This window comes from Orycteropus afer, unplaced genomic scaffold (genome assembly GCF_000298275.1).
Source record: "Orycteropus afer afer isolate SDZICR_OR568_19922 unplaced genomic scaffold, OryAfe1.0 scaffold00003, whole genome shotgun sequence".
NCBI lineage: Eukaryota > Metazoa > Chordata > Mammalia > Tubulidentata > Orycteropodidae > Orycteropus > Orycteropus afer.
Window position 1 is genome coordinate 3,198,644 of NW_006921590.1, and position 24,368 is coordinate 3,223,011.

The following is a 24,368-nucleotide window of genomic DNA, read 5'->3' on the forward strand; positions in this document are numbered from 1 at the left end:
GAAGGTTGGGCAAGCTACTTCCGTAGTAATACCGCCTCGGAAACCGAAGGAGGGGTCACTGTGAGTTGGGTCCGACTTGATGGCACAAAACAAAAACAACAACAAAGTATACAAAGCCTTTCAGTGAAAACTGTTGACTTATACAACTCAGACCAATGCAGAGATGACTTCAGAATGGAAATTTCAGTATGTAGCCTATGACTTTGCCTTTGAATCTGACTTTGATGAATACTGGCTGTTCCACCAAGAAGAATTAGCTTCAAATTATCTAACTGATTTACTAGATGGGGACAGGAAGAGGTTGAATTGTAGATAAAGTCTTTCAAATACAGTTATAGTCATTTTTTATACTTGATTCTAAGCAGTAACAAGAAATGGGATAAATTACTTCCTGAGACATCTTGTGAATATAAAATCATATTGGAAAGAAAGAAGAAGGACGTGGTGTTCTGAAATGCTATAACTGGAGGCCATACATCCTCTTCAGGAAAATAATGTGCTAAGTAAATTCAACAATAAGAAAAATGCTTTATACCCCTTGGAATTTAAACATGATGTGTTGACACTCTTAGTCGCTCTGGCTCTCAGAGTATACTGAAATTCAGGCTTTGTCCAAACAGGTTAGCACCTAAACTCACACACAAGCTTTCAATCTTCATGTATTTCTTCTTCAGTGAACGGCTTTGTGAACACCAGAAATCCCACAATGTCCTTGCCTCTGTCCTGTATCACTCCTACATCCCCTCTCCAGATCCTCAAAATCCACTGATGTTAATATAGCTTGACTCTATCCACTTCTCTCCACCACAGCACCATCATAATTTATAACCTTTTAGTTGAACCCCTGAAATAGTCTCCTAACTGCTCTCCCTGCCTCTAGTGCTACTTCCTTTCTGTTCTCTACATTGCTAATGGTATGATCTTTCTGAAATGTAAAAGAGATTCCACTGTTGAAAACTCTTTAGTAGCCCTTAAAGTTTTCAGAGTACATCATAAGCCCCTTAGCCTGTGTGCATGCCCTCCCGATCTGCTGTGGCTTATATTCTCATCATTACTCATTACTCTAGCTAATTCATCTAAATAGCAGGTCCCAGATCTTCTTGTTTTTTTTTTTTCCCCCTACTCTTCAAGCTTTGGTTTCTATCGTGCGCTTGCAATGTCCTTTTTCCTCACTCCCTGCCAAGAGATATTGGGGTGAGGGAAAGGAAAGGAAGAAGGGGAAGGAGGAAAGGGACTGGTAGGAAAAAGAGAGAGAGGAAGAGGGAGAAAGGGAGGGAGGGAGGGAGATACAGAGCTGGAAGTAGAGGTAGGTGTGCATGCCCACATTTTTGGTGTGCATTGAGCAAGATCTGGAAGAACACCTACTAAAATTGTTCATGGCAGCCCCTAAGGAATGGGATCTCAGGGGAGAGGTTAAGGGAGTGATATTGCATGACATACTTTTCACTTTGCTATCTTGCTTGGATTTTTTATAATAAATAAGTATATCTCATATATTTTTAAATCACATTTTCCCATGTTTGTCCTCAGAGATACTGATTCAGTGGGAAAGGGTCCAGGATTCTGTCCTTCCAAAATCTCTCAGAGTCAATTTGGGAAACTGTGTTGAAATGACTGTTTTTGTTGTAATGAGGCAATTTATGTTTTTTTTTTTTTTAAACTCTAACTCTACCATACAACCGTGTTTCTATTTTTTTTTATTTTGTATTTGTTTAATTCCACTGCAAATTACACATTCTTTCTAAGTATATTAGATCTGAATTATCTCTAAGAAATAATAGCTGTGGTGGCCATTTTAACAGTAATATTGGAATAAAAGTCCTAAGTAACCACTGTAAAGTGTGTGCTTGAATACTAAGTTTCATAAAGCATTTTAAAATAAAGGCAAACATGGGAGATAATTTATAAATACAAATATCAGGGTTTTTAAATTCTAAAATTTTAACACTAACTTAAATGCTTCAAACAAGTAGCGTTATTACAAATATTAACCTTGATATAGTGTATACTGTTTTGCTAAACATGTTCAAGTTTTTGAGTTCAGGAAAATATAAAAATGCAAATGTTTTTATAATTAACTTTGAAAATCTGTATAATGCCTTAATATTCAGACATCAAAGCATCTATTTCTTTAAACTTGCTAGTTATACTCTCAATACATTCTCCAGCATTTAATTTTATTCCATCAATTACAAGATAGTCCTCTTCATAGTAGTTCTCAAATGGGCTGCCAGCAGGAGCTTCAGGGCTGCATTTAGACAACTGTAAAAATAACCATACAATTCATTAGAACTACATCAAATTTACTTAAAAACCAGGTTTAATTGTGTGAACAAAACACAGGCAGTATCTCCTCAAGTCATAACAGTTATATAAAGTTTTTTGCTCTGCTGGTAGTCAAAAATGATTCGCATATGTAATAAAGTACATAGAAAATGTGTTTGTGTAAGAATACTTATTATTTAGACTCTATCTCTATTCCTTAAACTTATGTTTTATTTGTAATGATATGTTTTGAAAAACATAATCATTTTAATCCCACGTCAGTACTCTATATTGGTTTACATTTTAAATTATTATTATAGGGACTACAACTTAAAATTGGTTAAGCACATTTTCTATAGTCACCTTCTCCTAAGCGTCCGTATTACCTATGAATAGTGATAGTTTGCTCTAACTTAATGGAGGAAGGACGCTGGTACAAAACAATAGACACATATACAAGATTTATAATTTTAAGGCTCATCAAAGGCAGGATTAACTTTCTAGGCAACCCAAGGAGAAAAGATAATACGTGTGGTTTATGTAAGTATCTTTATATCTCAAAGATGCATCTTTTCATATAAATATTATTCAGTAAATGCTGTCCTATTTGTATATGGATTATTCAAACTGTGAACTATGCAGGTGGATTTATAAAAATCTGAAATTAACTTCTTCCATTGCTTGCAAAGTGAGGGCATGTCAGCCATTGTTAATATTAGCTAAAGAAGAACATAATTAGGAAGGTGACTCTACTGAGGAAAATAATCTCATAAAACATTCCAGTGACAAACAGAAATGAGTTCTGATTATTCACGTGTGTATGGCTTTTTCCATGTTGCTGCTCTCATCCATTGGTTACGTGCTTGAGCGTACGCATACTGAAACCTCACAGGTGAAATTAATGATGAAAACATCAATTTTACAACTTTGAAAATAGCTCGAACAATAAGTGCTCAGAGAAAAAGCATGCTCAGGACTTTAAAATCACCAGGTGGCTCTTTTTGGCTTGAAGGAGGCCACTTTCTCCTTAAAAAAGACATCCCAGTTTTAAGTGGTTTTATCTTTGGAAGCCATATCAATTCTTTTAAATTACTAAAAAAAAAAAAAAAAAAAAAAAAAAAGAAATCCATCATGTGATCATTTCTTTACTTTCAAACTGGAAATAGCTCCAACACTGATATTTGTTTCATTGCTATTCTCCTCCATTTTAAAGTGAACAAGACCCTAAATATTCTGACACTGGCATGAAGAGAAGGCTTCTAAACCTCAGTGTGGAATATGAACCAGCAGCAGGAGGCACTCACCTGTCTGCCAGCAAATTAAAATGGTTAAGTTTTACAATTCTTAAATGCCTTTTGAAAGCATACAATAATGCAAGAATCTAAAACCAAATGCGAGCTCCTGCTATTAAAACTATGTATTTTACCTTAAGAAGTAAAAAATCAGAAGTTAGTAATTTTCTGTTCTATCAAGTTACTAATTATAATGGCAAAACAGAAGCCAATTCTATGGTTGTAAAAACTCCAGGACACTGCTATAAAAATCACCCTGGCTGTATTTTTTAAAAGACAAACTGCAAAGACTGAAAAACCATTTCACAAAACCATATGGTGTTCAAACAAAACACACATTTGCTAGAAAGAATAGTTGCTGTATTAATTATATGTATATAAGATATATGTCACCAATGTATAGATTTTGAGCTACAAAAGGTAAGAACTACATACAGAAAACAAGTTTAATTGACAGAATGGCATTGAAAATCCACGCCAACTCAGGAAAAAGATGATGTTACTGATGTTGATTATGAAAGATACCATGTCTTTCAACTCAATAGGTGTTTTTAACATTAATTTTATTTTTACACATGTAACTCAACAGTAAATTCCGTATATTTTCATAATTTCTAACTCAATGAAGCAGGTGTATAAGATTCGGCTTTCTTCTTATTGAAGTTCTAAATGAAATCATATAATTGGGCAGCTGTCAAAGTGAGTAAACCACCTTGTTCATTTACAAATTCATTTTTTCTGCATCGGAGAACAGAGATACTTGAAGGTGGGTAGTTGCCTAAGTGAGAATGTGGAAGAAGAGAGATGAAGTAAAAGAGTCTTAGTCCTTATTCTCCTGTCTATTGCCACTGCCAATTCTCATCTATAATCATAGCTAAGCTTAGGCATCCATTACTTTGCAAAGAACTTTTCCTATTTTGCCTTATTTAACCTCAAAACAACCCTCTAAAGCAGGTGATAAGCAACTTCATCAAATTAGACAGGTCCTAAATGGCAGGAACAGGATTGAGACCCAGGCATTATGATCCAGAGCCAGTATTCCTAATCATTATGCTCTCTTGCCTTTAGACATATCATATCTAAATGAATGAACGTTAGAATGAGTGAATGAGTGAGTCAATAAAAGGAAGGAAAGAAGGAAGAGAAGGAGGGAAAGCGTTGGGACAGAGGAAAGAAGTATAACAAAACACAATTTCTGCTGTGTCCCTTTCTTCTTAATTATTTAGGGAGCAGCTGTACCACCTCATAAGGAGCTCTGGTGGCACAGTGCCTAAGGCATTTGACTGCTAACCAGAGTGTTGGTGGTTCAAATCCACCAGCTGCTCTGCAGAGGGAAGATGGGACAATCTACTTCCATAAAGATTTACTACCTTGGAAACTCAATGAGGGTCACTATGAGTTGGAATCGACTTGATGGCAGTGAGTTTGGTTTGGTACCACCTTATGGCAGTGTCTGCCCTCTGACTTAATTTTCACACACATACCTCATTGATGCTGTACATTAATGACCATCTCCCTGAGCCGTGTATCACAAACCCTCATTTTATATGCAGAGATATAGAGCTGATGTGCTGAGCAGTTTGTCAACCAACTTAAAATTTATGTTGCCATATAATAGCACTGAATAAAGTAAACACACATGGCCTTTCTGAGCCCAACATAGTTGGTTGAAAACAAACAAACAAATCTAGATATGAATGATGAAATTTATACCAACTAAAAATTCTACCTTCAGTATGCTACTAATGAGCTTTGTTGCTATAGGCTATAGGGGTTATCCTGGTGCAAGAACAATGCCCCATGCTATGGGTAATGATCTGTGAGTTGCCACCCATTCAATTCTGACTCATGGCAAGCGGAATTGCTCCATAGGGTTATCAAGGCTGTAACCTTTCAGAAGCAGATGCCAGGTGTGTTAAACTGCCAACTTTTCTCTTAATAAGGGAGCACTTAGCCATTTGTACCACCCAACCAAGGACTCCTATAGGCAGTGCCAAACACTCAACAGGGCAGATTTTCTAGTGAGCTGGCTTTATCTTGACTACCGTTCCTGACTGTAAAGACATGCAGCAGGGCAGAGGTCTCTTTACTGGTACTCTCTCATTTCAGTGTACCCCCTCCACCTTTATTCATCTTAATCCCAAAGATCTGAAGTAAAAAGAGCTCCTCTGTTCAAATAGAGATTTTTTTTCCCCCCTAAATGACTGATAGATCCATTGTGATTTCTCAACAGGCTACTAGTTTATTATTCAAAAGGACCTCTGGTGCCAGTCAAATGCCTAAGGCACTCCTTAGGAGGGAAGTTTGGGCAATCTACTTCCGTAGTGATACTGCTTCAGAAATTCAAGGAGTCACTATGTGTTGGATCCAAAGCCTCAAATGTCCAAAGCGAAATATGTTTTCTGTGTAACTGAAAATTACAACTAGGAACGACTCTCCTATTTAAAGTGTTTTAAATGGCTGATTTGTGGTGTTGGTGAAGAATACTGAAAGTACCATGGACTGACAGAAGAACTAACAAATCTGTCCTAGAAGAAGTAGAGCTGGATTGCTCCTTGGAAGTGAGAATGGCCAGACTTTGTCTCACCTAGTTTGGTCAAGTTGTCAGAAAGGACTATTTCCTGGAGAAGGATAGCACACTTGGTAAAGCAGAGGGTCAGCAAAAAAGAGAAGGTCCTCCACAAGACAGACTGATACAGTGGTTGCAATGATGGGTTCACGTATAGCAAGGATTGTCAGGCTGGCACAAGACCTGGCAGTGTTTCGTTCTGTTGTACATATGGTCACAATGAATCAGAGCTGACTCTATGGCACCTAACAACAACAACAACAACAACACATTTAGGCCTGATCAAATGTATCAATAATACCTGTCCTCCTGGATTTGTTTCCTCTCCACACTCTTCTTCAGATTCATCAGGTACTGCCTTGGGCTCTAGGGCTTTCTGTAGCATTTGCTCCAACTCTTTTAGTAAAACTTCTGTCTCAGAGACAACTAAAGAGACATCATTAATATAGTAAAAAATGCAAAACCTTAATTAATTCTATCTCATTAATAATTTTAATCACCAAGAAAGACAAACTCTTCTAAACATTACAAGATAAAAAATAAAAATTTCATATGACTTTTACATATAGTCAGTTTGGTGAAAAATTATTATGAATTTCCAGGTGAATCTCTTACAGTTATTCCTTAAAGAATGTAAGTGACACACTTCCTTGTGTGTACACCATAAAGTACCTCTGAAACACCAAAAACTTAACATATTTATTTAAAGATTAGGAGCAAGGGCACTATTATGGATTGAATTGAGTCCTTCAAAAGATAAGTTGAAGTCCCAAACCTAGGTTCCTGGTTGGAAATAGGGTCTTTCAAGATGTTATCAGTTAATATAACTGTAGCAGGGTAGGCCTTAATGCAATCTGAGTGATGCCCTTATTAAAACCAGCACCACCACCACCAAAAACAAAACAAAACAAAACAAAACACCCAATACAGAGACACTACAGGCTCTGTGAGAGCATATTATGATGACAGAGTTATCTTGTATCTAGAAGCCAAGGAATTACTGGGCTACAAGAAGCTAGGAGACAAGAAAGGATCTTTCCTCAGAGCCTTTGGAGAGAACATGACCCTGCCAACACCCTAAATTCAGATTGCTAGCTTCTAGAACCATTACACGATAAATTTCAGTTCTTATAAGCTAATTTGTGGTGTTTTGCTATGGGCGGCCCTAGGAAACAAATACAGGCACCAAACTATTATTTAAAGACTAGTGGTTGGCAAACCTTTTCTATAAAGGGACAAAAAGTAAATATTTCAGGCTTTGTGCACCACTTGATCTCTGTCACAACTACTGAGTTTTGCTGTTATAGCACAAACCATAAATATGGACATAAACAGAAGAGCATGCTATGTTCCAATAAAACTTTATTCACAAAAAGGGTGGTAGCTGGTGGCCAATGGGCCACAATTTCTCAATTTCTATTACAGACCGTGAAAGCTCTGGTGGCATAGTGCCTAAGGCATTGGACTGCTAACCAGAAGGCTGGCGGTTCAAACCCACCATCCACTCCTCAGACGGAAGGTTGGGCAATCTACTTTCATAGTGATATCACCTTGGAAACCCAAGGAAGGGTCGCTATGAGTCAGATGTGACTCCATGGCAGTGAGGTTTTTTTTTTTGGGGGTTTTGGGTTTTGGTATTATAGACTGTGGAGCTCTGGTGGCTCAATGGTTAAGACATTTGGCTACTAACCAAAAGGCTGGTAGTTTGAACCCACTACCTGCTCTGCAGGAAAGAGATGAGGCAGTCTGCTTCTGTAAAGATTTACAGTCCTGGAAACCCTATGGGACAGTTCTATCCTGTCCTATAGGGTTGCTAAGAGTTGGAATTGACTCAGTGGCAGTGATTTCAGTTTATTTTTTTTGGTTATTATAGACTGTTACAACTACTGGTTAAAAGAGAAAGCCAGGTGGTTTATTAGCTAGGCTGAACATAGTCATGTTCATTCGTAACACAAACATGAATATATTTCCATAATTGGAAATGTGGTATTTTTTTTTTTTAAATATCAGGCTTATAGAAGTTTTTGTGTGTATGTGAGTGTTAGTGTGACATACATACATAAACAGGCAAAACATGTAGTAGTTCTTGAATTTGCTCAGATCAAACAATATATTCCACAAAAAAACAAACAAAAACCTATTTTGATTCTATAGATGTAACTATTGATTAACAACATGATTTAAAAAGAACAACAACAAAATATTCAGTTGATAGAGGATCTTGTTGAAGTAAAGAGCAAGGAAAAGAGGCTACATGTGGTCTGCTGCCCTATACCTGAAAGACAGATGGAGCATCTGAGAAACCTTTCCAAAGACAACATGATTTGGTGGGAGAGGCCATGAGTATGCACCCCTTAGTCTTCATTCCGTTTGCAAAAATCCGACATGTCATCTCTTATGATCTGCTGCTCATTGGCAGGTCACCAAGAGTCACACTAAGTCGAGCAGCTGAGAGTTCATGGGACATGAAAATAAATTCAAGTATCATATCAATGAATACGGCAGCAATATGTTTCCAGAAATGATGTAAATTTTTAATGTAACTGTTGACTATATTTAAAACTTTCTGATTAATGACTCTTAGGAAGAATACATATGATATATACACATCTATTTGTGTGTGTGTGTGTATTCACACACACATGCACACCACTGTAAATTAACCACGCTTTAAGGAAAAAACAGAAATTAATGGGAAAGAGTCTATATACCGTTTCCTTTCTTGCAGTCCAAGTACCCATATTTTATTATTATCTTCTTGTTGATAATTTTCTCTCATGTATTGCTCACAAGAACATTTTAAAATTCTTCCTATAATACCAGAAAAAAAAAACCCCAACAAACTCACTGCCATCTAGTCAGATCTGACTCATAGCGACCCCTCCTTGGGTTTCCAAGGTAGTATCACTATGGAAGTAAATTGCCCAATCTTCCTTCTGAAGAGTGCCCTATGATACTATGTACTAAATAAAAATCAGAATTCTAGAACACTTCATGGTGTTCATGAGGAAACTGTACACAGACCAGGAGGCTGTCATTCAACCAGAACAAGGGGATACTGCCTGGTTTAAAATAAGGATGGGAATGTGTCAAGGTTCTACCCTTTCTCCATACTTAGACTAATCTGTATGTTGAGAAAATAATCTGAGAAGCTGGACTATATGAAGAAGAAAGTGGCATCAGGACTGGAAGAAGACTCATTAACAACCTGCAATACACAGATGACATAACCTTGCTTGCTGAAAGTGAAGATGACTTCAAGCACTTACTGATGAACATTAAAGACCTTACCATAAAGAAAATAAAAATCCTCACAAATGGAACAATAAGCAGCATTATGATAAATGGAGAAAAGATTGAAGTTGTCAAAGATTTCATATCACTTGGCTCCACAATCAACACCAATAGAAGCAGCGGTCAAGAAATCAGATGACATATTGTACTGGGTAAATCTGCTGCAAAAGACCTCTTTAAAGTGCTGAAGAGCAAAGATGTCTCTTTGAAGACTAAGGTGCACCTAACCCAACCCATGGTATTTCAATCACCTCATATGCATGTGAAAGCTGGACAATAAATAAGGAAGACCAAAGAAGTGTTGATGCTTTTGAGTTGTGGTGCTGGTGAAAGTACCACGGATTGCCCTAACTAACAAATCTGTCCTGGAACAAGTGCAGCTAGAATGCACCTTGGAAGTAAGAATGGCTTCGTCTTCGCTACTTTGGTCATGTTGTGAGAAGGGATCATTCCCTGGAGAAGGATATCGTGCTTGGTAAAGTGGAGGGTCAGTGAAGAAGGGGAAGGCCCTCGACAAGATGGATTGACACAGTGGCTGCAATGATGGGCTCAAGTATAGCAAGGATTGTGGCTGGCACAGGACCTGACAGTGTTACATTCTGTTATACATAGGGTCCCTATGAATTGGAGCCAACTCAACAGCACCTAACAAAAAAATAGTGTTGAACAAAGTCATGTGAGGTTATGAAATAGGAAGGGCTCTCTTTCTTGGTTGTCATTATATAGTACTGGAAAACTATTTAGTTTACACTTTTCACATTACAGTTATAACTACAAAATTAATTTTTCTGTCAATTTATTGCTTGCCCCAAACACTTTTATATATTCAATCAACACATTTATTTTGTGCCTGCTAAAGGTAAGGGATTCAAGAGAATAAGCATAGATTAATGAACCTTCCTGACTATAGTTTGTTCACGGTCAGTCTTAGGTTCTCTCCGGGAAAAAATCCTTTCAAAATAAGAAATACCAGTTTGAAAGAAGCTTTCAGATAAGTCTTTACAAACCTTAGAACCATTTGCTACGATTAAAAATGAAACAAACAAACAAAAACTGTAATTAACATGTTAGTTGTATTCAGATAGATCTGTGACTACGGTTACTGCTAAAGTGTAAGAATACAGAGTATGAACAGTTAGAGTTTAGAATCCTGATATTCAAAATTTGGTAGCTGGAGATTTTATTTTAGAAATATGGATAAAATACCATGCCTATTGAATAAGAATTTACTGTATATTTTTGTTGAAGCATTTTTGTTAATGAAATTAACCCCTTCTATAAGACAGATTTCTTATTTAGTAACGTGTTGCTTAATGGTCAACTAAAGTGGTTACACTGACTTTCCAAACCCACTCATTCTGTTTTCCTACTTTACACTCTGAATCTACAGAGATTAACATTCATGTTTAACGCTCTATTGAGAAAATGAATTTTGAGCTATGCTGGAGTACAAAAAGGATGCACAAAAATCTTTCTATTTCTAAGGTTAGGCTAAAATACAAACAATTTATGATAATGAATGTCTTTGATGAATGGCATTATAGGTTCTCTGATTAAGTGATCTGAAATACACACACACACACACACACACACACTGCCTTTTGATCAGAGGGTAGACAAAGTAATGGATGACTTCATGAATCAACCAGCATTCATAATATTAACTTAACTGATACCAAATTCTACTTCCAGAGCAATGGAAAGTTTGCTTTTCTAAGTAAGTATTCCTGTATTACAAATTGATAAGAGTTCAAAAATAATCCTCAAAAAATAGCAGTGATTATAACCTATAAATAAAGTCACCAAAATTGGACAGTGATATCCTCCAAAGAGAGAGAATGAATGCCTTTACTGCATGGCCAATCATCTATCAATACTGATTATCCTATAGTTTCACTGGCTTGTTTTAATTTATTGTTGAAAGTAAAGTGGTAGCATTATAGCTGCCCCATCACTCAGAGAAAGTGGGAAAAAAAAAGAATAATGAGAAAGAAAAAGCATAAAACTATCTCTAATACTGACATATGTATCTAACCTTTAAAAACAAACATGTATTACATAAATCAGTATTTTTTTCATTTCTGATAAGGAATAACTCACTGTTAATTCCAATATATCACTATTTCATAATTTAAAAGTTGAAAAATTATGTTTTTTAGGGTTTTCTTTAACTTCTACATCTCTATTAAATGATTCCTTATATAAAGAAGGTATTGATTGGGTTACCCCCAAAGTTAGCACTTGAAAAAAAAAACCTGAATTTGAAGAGCCATTTCAATGCTTAAATTCTGAAGACTTTCTAATAGAGGAGGAGGCCAAGGAGGAGGAAAAAATACTTGGTTTTGTTTTGAAGCTCTGTATGCTTACAATTTAAGTGTAGAGTAAAATACAGGTTCAACTGTAATAAAGAAGAAACCAAACAAAAATAGGAGGCATGGCCTTTTTGGGAAAGTGAAGAATCCATCTTTTGTTGTTGTTGCTGGGTGCCTGGAGTTGTCTCCAACTCATAGCAACCCTATGCACAGCAGAACAAAACACTGCACCAGCTTCACGATCCCTGCCATACCTGAGCCCATCTTTGCAGCCACTCTATCTATCCATCTTGTTGAGGGCCTTCCCCTTCTTCGCTGACCCTCCACTTTACCAAGCATGATATCCTTCTCCAGGGAATGGTTCCTTCTGACAACATGACCAAAGTAGGTGAGATGAAGTCTGGCCATTTTCGCTTCCAAGGAGGTTTCTGGCTGCACTTATTCCAGGACAGATTTGTTAGTTCTTTTAGCAGACCATGGTACCCTTAGCATTTTCTCCAGCACCACAACTCAGAAGCATCAACTCTTCTCCAGTCTTCCTTATTCATTGTCCAGCTCTCACATGCATATGAAGCCACTGAAAATACCATGGCTTGAGTTAGGTGCACCTTAGTCTTCAAGAAGACATTTTTGCTCTTCATCACTTGAAAGTGGTTTTTTGTGGCAGATTTGCCCAATCCAATATGTAGTCTGATGTCTTGACTGCTGCTTCCATTGGTGATGGCTGTAGAACCAAGTGATATGAAATCTTTGACAACTTCAATCTTTTCTCCACCTACTATGAAGCTGTTTATTGGACCAGTTGTGAGGATTTTTGTTTTCTTTATATTGAGGTATAATCCATACTGCAGACTGTAGTCTTTAATATTCATCAGTAAGTGCTTCAAGTCATCCTCACTTTCAGCAAGCAAAGTTGTGTGTCATCCGTGTATCACAGGTTGTTAATGAGTCTTGCTCTACTCCTGATGCCACATTCTTCTTCATATAATCCAGCTTCTCAGATTATTTGCTCAGCATGTAAGTCGAATAAGTATGGTGAAAGGATACAGCCTTAACACACCCCTTTCTTGATTTTGAACCATGCAGTACCCTCTTGTCCTGTTTGAATGACAGTCTCCTGCTCTATGTACAGGTTCCTCATGAGTACAATCAAGTGTTCTGCATTCCCATCCTTCTCAATGTTATCCACAATTTGTTATGATCCACACAATCAAATGCTTTTGCATAGTCAATAAAACATAAGTAAACATCTTTCTGGTACTCTTTGTTTTGAGCCAAGATCCATCTGACATCAGCAATGAGATCCCTCACTCTATGGTCTCTTCTGAATTCAGTTTGCATTTCTGGAAGCTCTCTGTCAATATATTGCTGCAATCATTTTTTAATTATCTTCAGTAAGATTTTACTTGCATGTGATATTAATGATATTGTATGATAATTTCCACACCCTGTGGGATCACCTTTCTTTCAAATATGGATCTCTTCCAGTCAGTTGGCCAGGTAGCTGTCTTCCAAATCTCCTGGCATAGCCAAATGAGTGCCTCCAGGAGGGCATCTGTTTGTTGAAACATCTCAAGGGATATTCCATCAATTCCTGGAGCCTTGTTCTTTGCCAATTCCTTCAGTGCAGCTTCAAATTCTTCTTTCAATACCTTTGGTTCTTGATCATATGCCACCTCCTGAAATGAATGAACATCGACCAATTCTTTTTGGTACAGTGATTCTGTGTATTCCTTCCATCTTCCATTTATGTGCCAACCATCAAAGCCAAAGATGAGGAAACTGAAGATATCTACCAATTTCTGCTGTCTGAAATTGACCAAACATGCAATCAAGATGTGTTGATTATCACTGGTGACAGGAATGCAAAAGTTGGAAACAAAGAAGAATTACCGGTAGTTGGCAAATATGGTTTTGGTGATAGAAATAACGCTGGAGATTGCATGATAGAATTTTGCAAGACCAACAATTTATTCATTGCAAATATCATTTTCAACACCATAAGCGACAACTATACACATGAACTTTACCAGATGGAATACATAGGAATCAGATTGACTACATCTGTGGCAAGAGGCAATGCAGAAGTTCTGTATCTTTGGCTAAAACCAGGCCAGGAGCTGATTGTGGAACAGACCATCAACTGCTCATATGCATGTTCAAGTTGAAGTTGAAGACAATTAAAACAAGTACACAGGAGCCAAAATATGACCTTGATAATATCCCTACTGAATTTAGAAACCATCTAAAGAATAGATTTGATGCACTGAACACCAATGACTGAAAACCAAAGGAATTGTGGGATGACATCAAGAACATCATCCATGAAGAAAGCAAGTTGTTGTTGTTGTTATGTGCTGTCACGTCGGACCTTAGTCACAGTGACCCCTCCTTGGGTTTCCAAGGCAGTATTACTATGGAAGTAGATTGCCTAACCTTCCTTCTGAGGAGTGGCTGGTGGGTTTGAACTGCCAGCCTTCTGGTTAGCAGTCAAGTGCCTTAGGTACTAAGCTACCAGAGCTCCCAAAGAAAGCAAGAGGTCATTAAAAAGATGAAAAAGGAAGAAAAGACCAAAATAGATGACACAAGAGACTCTGAAACTTGTTCTTGAGCAGAGAGAAGCAAAAGCAAATGGAAGAAATGACAAGATAAAAGAGCTGAACAGAAGATTTCAAAGAGCAGCTTGAGCAGACAAACCCAATTACTATAATGAAATGTGCAAAGACCTGGAGTTAGAAAACCAAAAGGGAAGAACACGCTCAGAATTTCTCAAGCTGAAAGAATTGAGGAAAAAAATTAAGCCTCGAGTTGCAATACTGAAAGATTGATAATTTCCATCTTTTAGACTAGAGTTAAACTTAACTCCAAACTAAGAATGATGCTTGTCTTGAGTAGCCAGATATTACCTATTCCCCCAACTTCATACTGCATATAGGGCTCATCTCATGTTCTAGAACTTTCCTATATTAACCATCTTCTTCTAAGCTTACTTGTCTCAAGCATCGGGTAAAAATATCCTTATTCATTTAATAATGAAAGTTAAGAGATCATTAATTGTTCCCAGGTAAAATATCAGTATTTTATTTACTGGAATTTTTATTTATAGATCTACTCCAAAAAAGAAATGAGTATCTTAGAACAGAAAAACATGACACAATAAAGCAACAAGCAAACAAAAACAACTCAAAGACTGAAGAAAGTAAAATCAATTAATTTACGGGATATGAAGGCCAATGGATTTAAAAACTCCTTATATCAACAACCAATGCTGCACCAAAAAAATGCATAAAATTAGCTTTGAGCATCCTGGTACTCAAGCAACCAAGGAAACAGCTATACACTTTGATTACTTTTAAGAAGCTGTGTGACTTTGGAAAAGTCATATAACCTCTCAAGTGCCTTGGTTTACCTATTGATAAAATGGGAAAGATAATAATATTGGTAATCATCATTATTATCATTTCATCACCATAATTTTTCTTGTCCCTAGACATTGAAAAGAAATGAGTTATGGGGACTGTGGTAGTTAAGTTGTGTGTCACTTTGGCTGGGCCTGATTTTGAGTGGTTGGGCAGCTGGATGTAGTTATTCCCTCATGATGAAACTGGTAATCAACTTCATGGTGGAATCTACTGGAACAACTGGTAAGCCTTAGGGATGTGGTCTGCTTCCAGTACATAAGAAGCAACTTTGAGAAAGGTCTTTGTACTTTTTTGGCACACTTGGACCCTGCACATAGCCGAGTCTTCATCTCAATGGCCTGCTATGTTGTCTGCAGATCTTGGAACTGTTAATGGACTTGAATTAGTGGTCTGCCATGTTGCTTGATAATTTTGGGACTGTGCCATTTCACTTGTTGATTTTGGGTTTGTCAGCCTCAGAAGCCAGCAGGTGTCTGAGTTAAGAGAAGCCTCCTGCTCCAATAGGCCAGGAGCAAGAGGCAGAGCTGAAGTCCAAGATCAAGGGACTTTCACCCAGCTCCTAGACCTTGGCACTTTGGACTTGGACTTCTAGCCTCCTAAAATGTAAGGGAATAAACTCTTGTTTGTTAAAGCCACCCATTTGTATTTTCTGTTAGAGTAGCACCAGAGAAACAAAACAGGGGCTATGGAAAAAAAAAAAAAAAAAAAAAGATGATATTCATAGAAAATTTCCAAAAATGGAGACATTTCCCACAAATAGTTACTTCTTAGATCAAACTATCATATAGTCATGGGCACACAATTTAAATTATTTAACGATCTCTCAACTTTTTCTATTAATTTCCAGAAAAGGACCTGTCTTTGTTAGATAAGAGGACTTTCTAAGATAATGAAACTGTTACTTGGAGAGATTAAGTAACTGGAGTTAATTAGTGCTCCTCCTGACCCCTAACTAAAGGAGAGAAAAGGAGAAGCTATCATTGATGTATAAAGCCTTTAAAGGAACAGGAATCTGGGATAGGAGACTAATGGGAGACTTTACAGCACCTGGAAGTATAAGGAAAAAAAGGCCCAAGAAGTGGGGCAGGGATTCAGGAAGATGTTATAATTTAACTCCATCATTTGATCCAGGGTTAATTTTACCTTAAGCTAGGAATCAGAGTTATCAGAAGCTTGGATGGAAGGATCCAAAGAAATATGGGTAAACCAAACCTGCTGTCACTGAGTAGATTCTGACCCTCAGTGACCCTATAGGACAGAGGAGAACAGTTCCATAGAGTTTCCAAAGCTGTAAATCTTTAGGGAAGCAGATTGCCACATCTTTCTCCCAGGGCTGCTGAGTTCTAACTATGGTCCTTTTGGTAAGCAGCCCAGTGCTTAGCCCCTGTACCACCAGGGTTCCAGAAATATTAGTTGTTGTTGTGATGTGCCGTCGAGTCTTCTCTGACTCATAGTGACCCCTCCTTGGGTTTCCAAGGCGGTATCACTACGGAAGTAGATTGCCCAACCTTCCTTCCAAGGAGTGGCTGGTGGGTTTGAATCTCCAGCCTTCTGGTTAGCAGTCAAGTGCCTTAGGCACTATGCTACTAGAGCTAGCAGAAATATGGGTAGGGGATAAAAACATCGAGGAGGGTTAAAGTTAATGAAAAAAAAAAAAAAAACCCACTCTTTAAGGAAAGCAGTCAGCTACATAGTAGATTAGACATTCCTGCTCTTTAATTGTTAGCAATAGGAGGGAGGAGTAAAACAGGATCGGGTTAACTATTTTAACAATTAACTTTTGAGACTTTCAGAGCCAAAAGAATGTGGGACTCCTGCAGTGCTTCTTTTTACCTGGATAAGCACCTAGATGCATTCATTCTTTTACCCAAAAGAGTCATTTTCAGTCAATGGATGCCACCTGGCTGCAAAGGCTTTCTCCTGTAGTATCCTTCATGTGAGTGGTGGTGAGAAGGATGCTGGACTTGGGAGCCATCTGTTGTAGTGCCAGGGGGTCCTAATATGAATCAGCCCAGGGATAAAACCAACATGAAGTAGTCACAAAAAGGGATGTTAACTAGTGGAAAAGAAATAGCAGAATGAGTTTGAAAGAGGGACAGAAACAAAAGAATTGTGTAGTGGTTTAGAGGAAGAAAAAATGGACTTTTACAAAAATGACTAGTCCATGGAGAATATAAGAAGTTATGCAACTAAAACAAAATGAAATAGAGTTTGGCAGGGGGGATGTTAAATGATTTAAATGGGGTGCATTTGTATGTACATATATATATGTATATATGGTATATATATGTATATATGGTGTGTGTGTGTGTGTGTGTGTGTGGTATTATGTATAGCCAGAAAATAAGTATTAGATCTTAAGTCCAAATTCTCAAAAGAGACATGGCAGGTCTCAAGAACTAAGCATCAAATCTCAGGACAACTAGGCAGGGAGCTTAAAGGTACAGCATATTCTATCTGTTCTTCCTCTGCCTGCTTTCCTCTCTTTTAATGAGAATATAAATGAGTGACTTATTTAGCCGATTGAAATGCAGTGCCATAGGATCTGGGGGGTGGGAAGGAGCATGGAGAAGGAATATGGCATGAGTAACTCCTTAGGGGTTAATGGGCTTTGAAACCTCTTTGCAAGGCTCCCAATTTTCCATCTTGTAAATAAGCATTTGTTAGCTTTTTAAGACTATTGAAAATGTAGAAAGAGTAAATCTCTTTTGAGAATTAAAACTGTCTCTCTGCATTCCACATTCATCCTACTGTGTTCTAATACCAGTGGCAATTAATTCAGCTGGAAGTCCAAGGCTCATTCTTTTCTTCTTCTCTCACTCTGGCACCCTAAGATCCCAGTAAGTTTGGAATGTAGTGGTCTGGATTAAAATGTATTGTTGCTGATATTTCCTCCAACTGGTGCTAACAACCTCATTAGTACTTCATTACAATAAAAAAAAATTAAATAAATGACAAAGCCAGAGAAAATTTAATTTGTGAGGACAGAAATCTAAAGGCAATTAAAAAGCCCCAAAAATGTCCCATTAATATTTTTCATATATTGTTATAGCCAAGACTATAGCCAAGAACTGATTTTTTCCTTCAAATGACCACAACTTTTTGTGAAATTGAATCTATGTAAAAGAATTAAAAGTGGGACAGGCCTTCACATACCCATGCTTTCCTTTGATAAGTCATCATCTGAACAAACATTTCCAAAAGAGCATTTGAAATTAGCATTCCTAGAAAAAGAACTTGACAGATTTAGATTCAAAAGTTCAATCATGTACATTTAAATAACCATTCATGTATATTCACTGGCAATTGTAGGAAGATTATGAATATCTATTCCTTTCCCTTGAGGTAAATTTTTGGGGCGTTGTTATATACAGTAGTTATGGCAGCATGATACAGTGCAAAAACAATCAAAAAGGAACAATATTGATTAGCAAATATACTGTATGTAAAGCACTAACAATGTACAAAACACCTCACAGAGGCTACTCCATGCAATCCTCCCCCCCCCCCATTACTAAGTGATATTTCACTCTCATTCTATAGCTAAAGAAACTGAGTTTCAAAGAAATTGAGACATTTGCCAATATAGAAAAACTGTTGAGCAGGACAGAACTAAGATCTGTCAGACTGCAAAATTCATGCTTTTCCACTCTCCAATGTTGCTGATTTAATCAGAAGATATTTGTTCAAACTCATTTGCTCTAGCCATAAAATCTTGAAAAAGTTACTTCTCTAAGGCACAAATTCTTTACCTATTAAATGGAGATAATTACGATATTTAACCAATAAACCAAAACCAAATTCACTGATGTTGAGTCGATCTCAACTCATAGTGACCCCTCCTTGGGTTTCTGAGGCAGTATCTCTACGGAAATAAATTGCCCACTCTTCCTTCTGAGGAGTGGATTATGGGTATGAACTGCTAGCCTTCTGGTTAGCAGTCAAATGCCTTAGGCACTATGCCACCAGAGTGCCCATTTAACCAACAGTAATCCCTATTGTTGGGCTTACTGTGAAGTGTAACTGAAATAAAACAGTAAAAATTCTTTTTAAGAATGTATTCACTTGAAAATAACAAAGAAAGAATATCTATTAGGGCCCATCTTTATTTTTGAGGACTCCTTTTGAACACAGGACTGATCACTGTTTATTAAAAAATAAGTAAGTAAATAAAATGGTTCAATAATAAACACTAAGACTTGTCATCAGGCGCTCTGGTAGCATAGTGCTTAAGGCACGTGACTGCTAACCAGAAGGCTGGCGGTTCAAATCCACCAGCCACTCCTCAGAAGGAAGGTTGGGCAATCTACTTCCGTAAGTGATACTGCCTCGGAAACCCAAGGAGGGGTCGTTATGAGTCGGGTCCAACTCGATGGCTCATAACAACAACAACAACAAGACTTGTCACCAGTGGCTTATTAGTTCATCATGAAGGTCTGTTTCTGGTCTGCATTACCTATTTTAAATTAAAAATTGTGTTTCTTATCTGGTTGCTCTCATAATATTAATCACTGAAAGTTCTAGTTCAACATACTTCTATACATATAAAACTTTCTTCCTACTTTTAAAGCTACTAGTTATCAATTTAGGAGCTCTGGTAGCATAGTGCCTAAGGCACTTGGCTGCTAACCAGAAAGCTAGCGGTTCAAACCCACCAGCCACTCCTCGGAAGGAAGGTTGGGCAATCCTACTTCTGTAGTGGCACTGCCTCGGAAACCCAAGGACGGGTTGCTATGAGTCAGGGCCAACACGATGATACGTAACAACAACAACAACAGTTATCAATTTAAATTTAAATTATTTTTGAAAATTTTAAACAGTGTTTCCCTAGAGAAACAGAAACAGGAATTAGGGAGAAAATATCATAGATATATAAATTATAAATGGAGAGAGAGAGAGCTTGATTTTAATTTTTTCAAAATGTTTTTTTAATTTTAAGGAGCATACCTTTTTCCTTTTCTAAATTTAGGTTTTTTCTTTTCAATATTAGTTTTGGAAACTTGCATCTGTAAAATAACAACAAAAACAATGAGTTTGATTGTATGGGCCTAGACCAGCTTAGTATGACAATGAGTCCTAAATTATCCAAGTAACTCAGCACAGAGGAAAACTCTGACTCATAGCCCTGAACACCACCTGTAACTGCTCAACCACCTCAGAGTCACAAGACTGCTACTGAATTGATTGACTCAGCTTCCAGCAAAATGATGGCATGATCTGATGTATATCTCCACCATCTACTCACTTTCACAAAAAAAAAAACATAAAAATACCAAATAAAACAAAATTTAAGTTTTAAGATATAATAGATCTTTAAAGAAAGAAAATAAAATACTCATATTCTAGAAGCATGTGGAATGCAATAGCTATAGTTACAGATGTGAGCTCTGGTAGCATAGTGCCTAAGGCACTTGACTGCTAATCAGAAGGTTAGCTGTTCAAACCCACCAGCCCGTTCTCAGAGGGAAGGTTGGACAATCTACTTCCATAGTGATACTGCCTCAGAATCCCAAGGAGGGGTCGCTATGAGTCGGGTCTGACTTGACGGCACATAACAACAACAACAACATAGTTACAAATGGGCACAGACATGGTGAATTTATAAAATTCACAAACAAATTGTAAAAATAAAGGGCCAAAATGGCTTGGCACTACAGCTTTAATGTCTAAACAAAACAAGTGACAAGTTTTGGGGTCCATACTAGTTACAGGGCTGTACTGAAAATGTTCTTTCAAGCACAAAGAGTTAAAGGACTTTCTGAATAAAAAGATAATTGGCAAAATTCTACTCACCAGGGCAGGAAAACAACAACAACATAATATGCAGTCTGTCTAAGGAAATGGTCAAGAAAAGAGCAGTACTTCTAAAAGAATGAAAATTTCAGGCCTATACCATGAAAGTGAAATTAAAATGTATACTTGAGTATATTAGAATTCCCAAATCAAATAATTAGTAAAAAGTTCCCTCCAGGATCTCTAAAATCACTAAGTTCAGAAGAAAACACAAAAGATACAATTAATATACAGACATCACAGAATCTTTAACACTATTATTTCAGAAATATTACAATTAAGGGCACATAGAAATTCCTGAGAAAGAACAACTGTATAGATCCATATAAATAAAATTCACAAACAGGCAAATTAATCAATCCATTCATCATAAAATTAAAAAATTTATTCATCTTCTGAAAATGACCAAGAAGAAGAAAGATTATCTATTATTGCCAGTCTGTTAGACCAGCCTAACAAGTCAAGATAGCGGTTACCCATGGAAGAGGGGAACACGTCTAGAAGAAAACGAGAACACTTATGACGTTCTGGAAAGGTTCTGTTTCTTTATTTAGTGTTGATTTACAAGGGAATGTTTGTTTTGTGAAAAGCTTTCAACTGTACACTTACGATTTGTATTTTTCTACAATGACATTATTTAAGTATATGACATTAAATCTATGCTAAAAATAAATATGCTTAAAATTATTAAAAGGATAAAAAGTGAATAGAAACCATAATGAACAAGGTCCAGTCTCTATGACATCTATGACAAAAAATACAGAAAGAGTTGATAAAGGACCAACATTTTCCAGAAAAGGAAAGTCAAGTCAATAAAGTTAAAATTCAGTGAATGATTAAAGAACACACTATTAAACTACCAACAGGTCAAGAAAGAAATCAAAAGAGAAATCACAAATTTCTTAGAGTTAAATTAAAATGAAAGCACAGTGTACCAAGACCTATGGGATGTAGAGAATGTGGTACTGAGGGAAACTCACTGCAATAAATGTCTACATGAACAAAAGAAGTATGATTTAAAATGAACAGACTAATTCTACAGCTTAAGGAACTAGAAAAAGAAAAACAAACTAATCCTGAATCTACCAGAAGAAAGGAAATAACAAAGACAAGAGTAGACATAAATAAAATTGAAAACAGAACAGCAATACAGAGAATCAATTACACCAGAAGTTGGTTCTTTGAAAAGATAAGTAAAATTGACAAACTTTCAGCTAGACTAAAATAGAAGAAAAAAGATGCAAATAACCAAAATAAGAAATATAAGAGGGATGTTATAACTGACCCAATAGAAAATTATGGCAGAATATTATGAAAAACTGTACAGTAACAAACTAGATAATCTAGATGAAATGGACAAAATTTTAAAAGCACACAAGTCACCCAAATTGACTCAAGAGGAAACAGAAAATCTCAAAAGACTCATTAACAATTGAAGTGATCGGATCAATGATCAAAAACCTCCCAAGAGAAAAGACCTAGACCAGATAATTTCACTGAGGAATTCTACAAAACATTTATAGATCTGACACCAAAACTGTTTAAATTCTTCCAAAAGATAGAGAAGAAAGGAATACTCTCTAATTCATTCCATGAAGCAAACATAACTCTGATACCAAAACAAGAAAAAGACATTACAAGAAAAGAAAACTACAGGCTAATACTCCTTAGGAATATAGAGGCAAAAATTCTCACCTAAATACTAGCATACAGAATCCAACACATATTAAAACAGTGATATGCCAAGACAAAGGAGCTCTGGTAGCGTAGTGCCTAAGGCATTTGACTGTTAACCAGAAGGCTTGCGGTTCAAACCCACCAGCCACTCCTCGGAAGGAAGATGGGGCAATCTACTTCCGTAGTGATACTGCCTTGGAAACCCAAGGAGGGGTCTCTATGAGTCGGGTCCAACTTGACGGCACATAACAACAAATGCCAAGATGAAATGGGATTTATTCCAGGAATGCAGAGAGAGTTCAACATTAGAAAATCAGTTAATGAAAACCATATCAACAGAACAGAATAAAAGAACTAGATGATCATGTCTTTGGATACAATAAATGTATTTGATAAAATCCAACACACTTTCTTGACAAAAACTGACAAGAGTATTGGAACAGAAGGGAAGTTCTTCAGTATTATTCAGGGAATATATGAAAAATCAATGGTTTACATTATAGTTAATAAAGATTGAGAGCTTTCCCCTTGAAATTGGGAACAAGATAAGAATGCCAGCTCTCACTACATCTACTCAATATTGTATTAGAAGTCCTGGACAGCATTAAGACAAGAAAAAGAAATAAAAGGTATCCAGATTGGGAGAGAAGAAGTAAAATAATCTTTATTCATGGGTGACATGAATATATACATATATACATACATACATACATACATACGTATATATATATATATATCCCACAGAGTCTGCAAAAAAGCTTCTAGAGCTAATACAGGAATTCAGTACAATTGCAGGAACAAGGTCAGGAGCAAACAAAAATCAATTGGGTTTTTATACACCAGCAATGAAAAATCCAAAAGCAAGTAGGAAAAACAATTCTATTTATAATAGCATCTAAGAGAACAGAATACCTATGAATAAATTTAACCAGGGATGTGAAAGACTTTTGCAATGAAAATTATAAAATGCTACTGAAAGAGATTAAAGAAAAATTAAGGTAAAATTTTTCTATGTTCATACATTGAAAACACTTAACATTGTTAAGATGTCAGTACTACCCAAAGCAATCTGCAGATTCAACATAATCCTATCAAAATCTCAACAGCTTTCTTTACAGAAATGGAAAAACCAAAATCTTTTATGGGATGGCAACAGGATCCAAATAGTTAAAGCAATTTTGAAAGAAAAGAACAAAGTAAGAGAACTCACACTTTCTTATTTTAAAGCAATAAATAGCCAATAGTAATCAAAATAGCCTGGTACTGATATAATACTGGTACTAGTACAACAGACACACAAATGGAATAGAAATGAGAGTCCAGAAATAAACCCACACATTTATGGTCAACTGATTTTTGACAAGAGCACTAAGTCCATTCCATGATGAAAGAAGAATCTCTTCAATAAATGGTGGTGGGAAAATTAGATTTCCACGTGTAGAAAAATGAAAGAGAATCCAAGCCTCACACCACATACACAGAAAAAATTAAAATGTATTAAAGACCTAAATGTGCAAAATATAACCTTAAAATTCTTAGAGGAAAATGCAAGGCAAAGCTGTTGCAGCTACCTTTAAGAATGAATTATCCAGTATAATAACAAAAGCACAAACAGCAAAAGACAAAATAAATAAACAGGACCTCATAAAAATTAAAAACTTTTGTTCAAGAGACTTTAGTAAAAAAAAAAAACTCAACTAAGATCAACTAAGACAATATCTTCAGGAGCCATATATTCAATAAA

At 36.5% G+C, this 24,368-nt stretch overlaps 1 protein-coding gene across 1 annotated transcript in view; it reads right to left on the reverse strand.

The window, feature by feature from the left end:
* Positions 1–2,100: 2,100 nt before the first annotated feature.
* ZCWPW2 (zinc finger CW-type and PWWP domain containing 2) overlaps positions 2,101–24,368 on the reverse strand; it is a 213,087-nt gene continuing 190,819 nt past the window's right edge. Inside the window, exons 5-8 of the mRNA XM_007936232.1 lie at positions 20,102–20,160; positions 18,311–18,378; positions 6,428–6,552; positions 2,101–2,262 (exon numbers count right to left, since the gene is read on the reverse strand). Of these exons, the coding sequence (XP_007934423.1) occupies positions 2,101–2,262; positions 6,428–6,552; positions 18,311–18,378; positions 20,102–20,160 (414 nt within the window). The remainder of the gene's footprint in view (positions 2,263–6,427; positions 6,553–18,310; positions 18,379–20,101; positions 20,161–24,368) is intronic.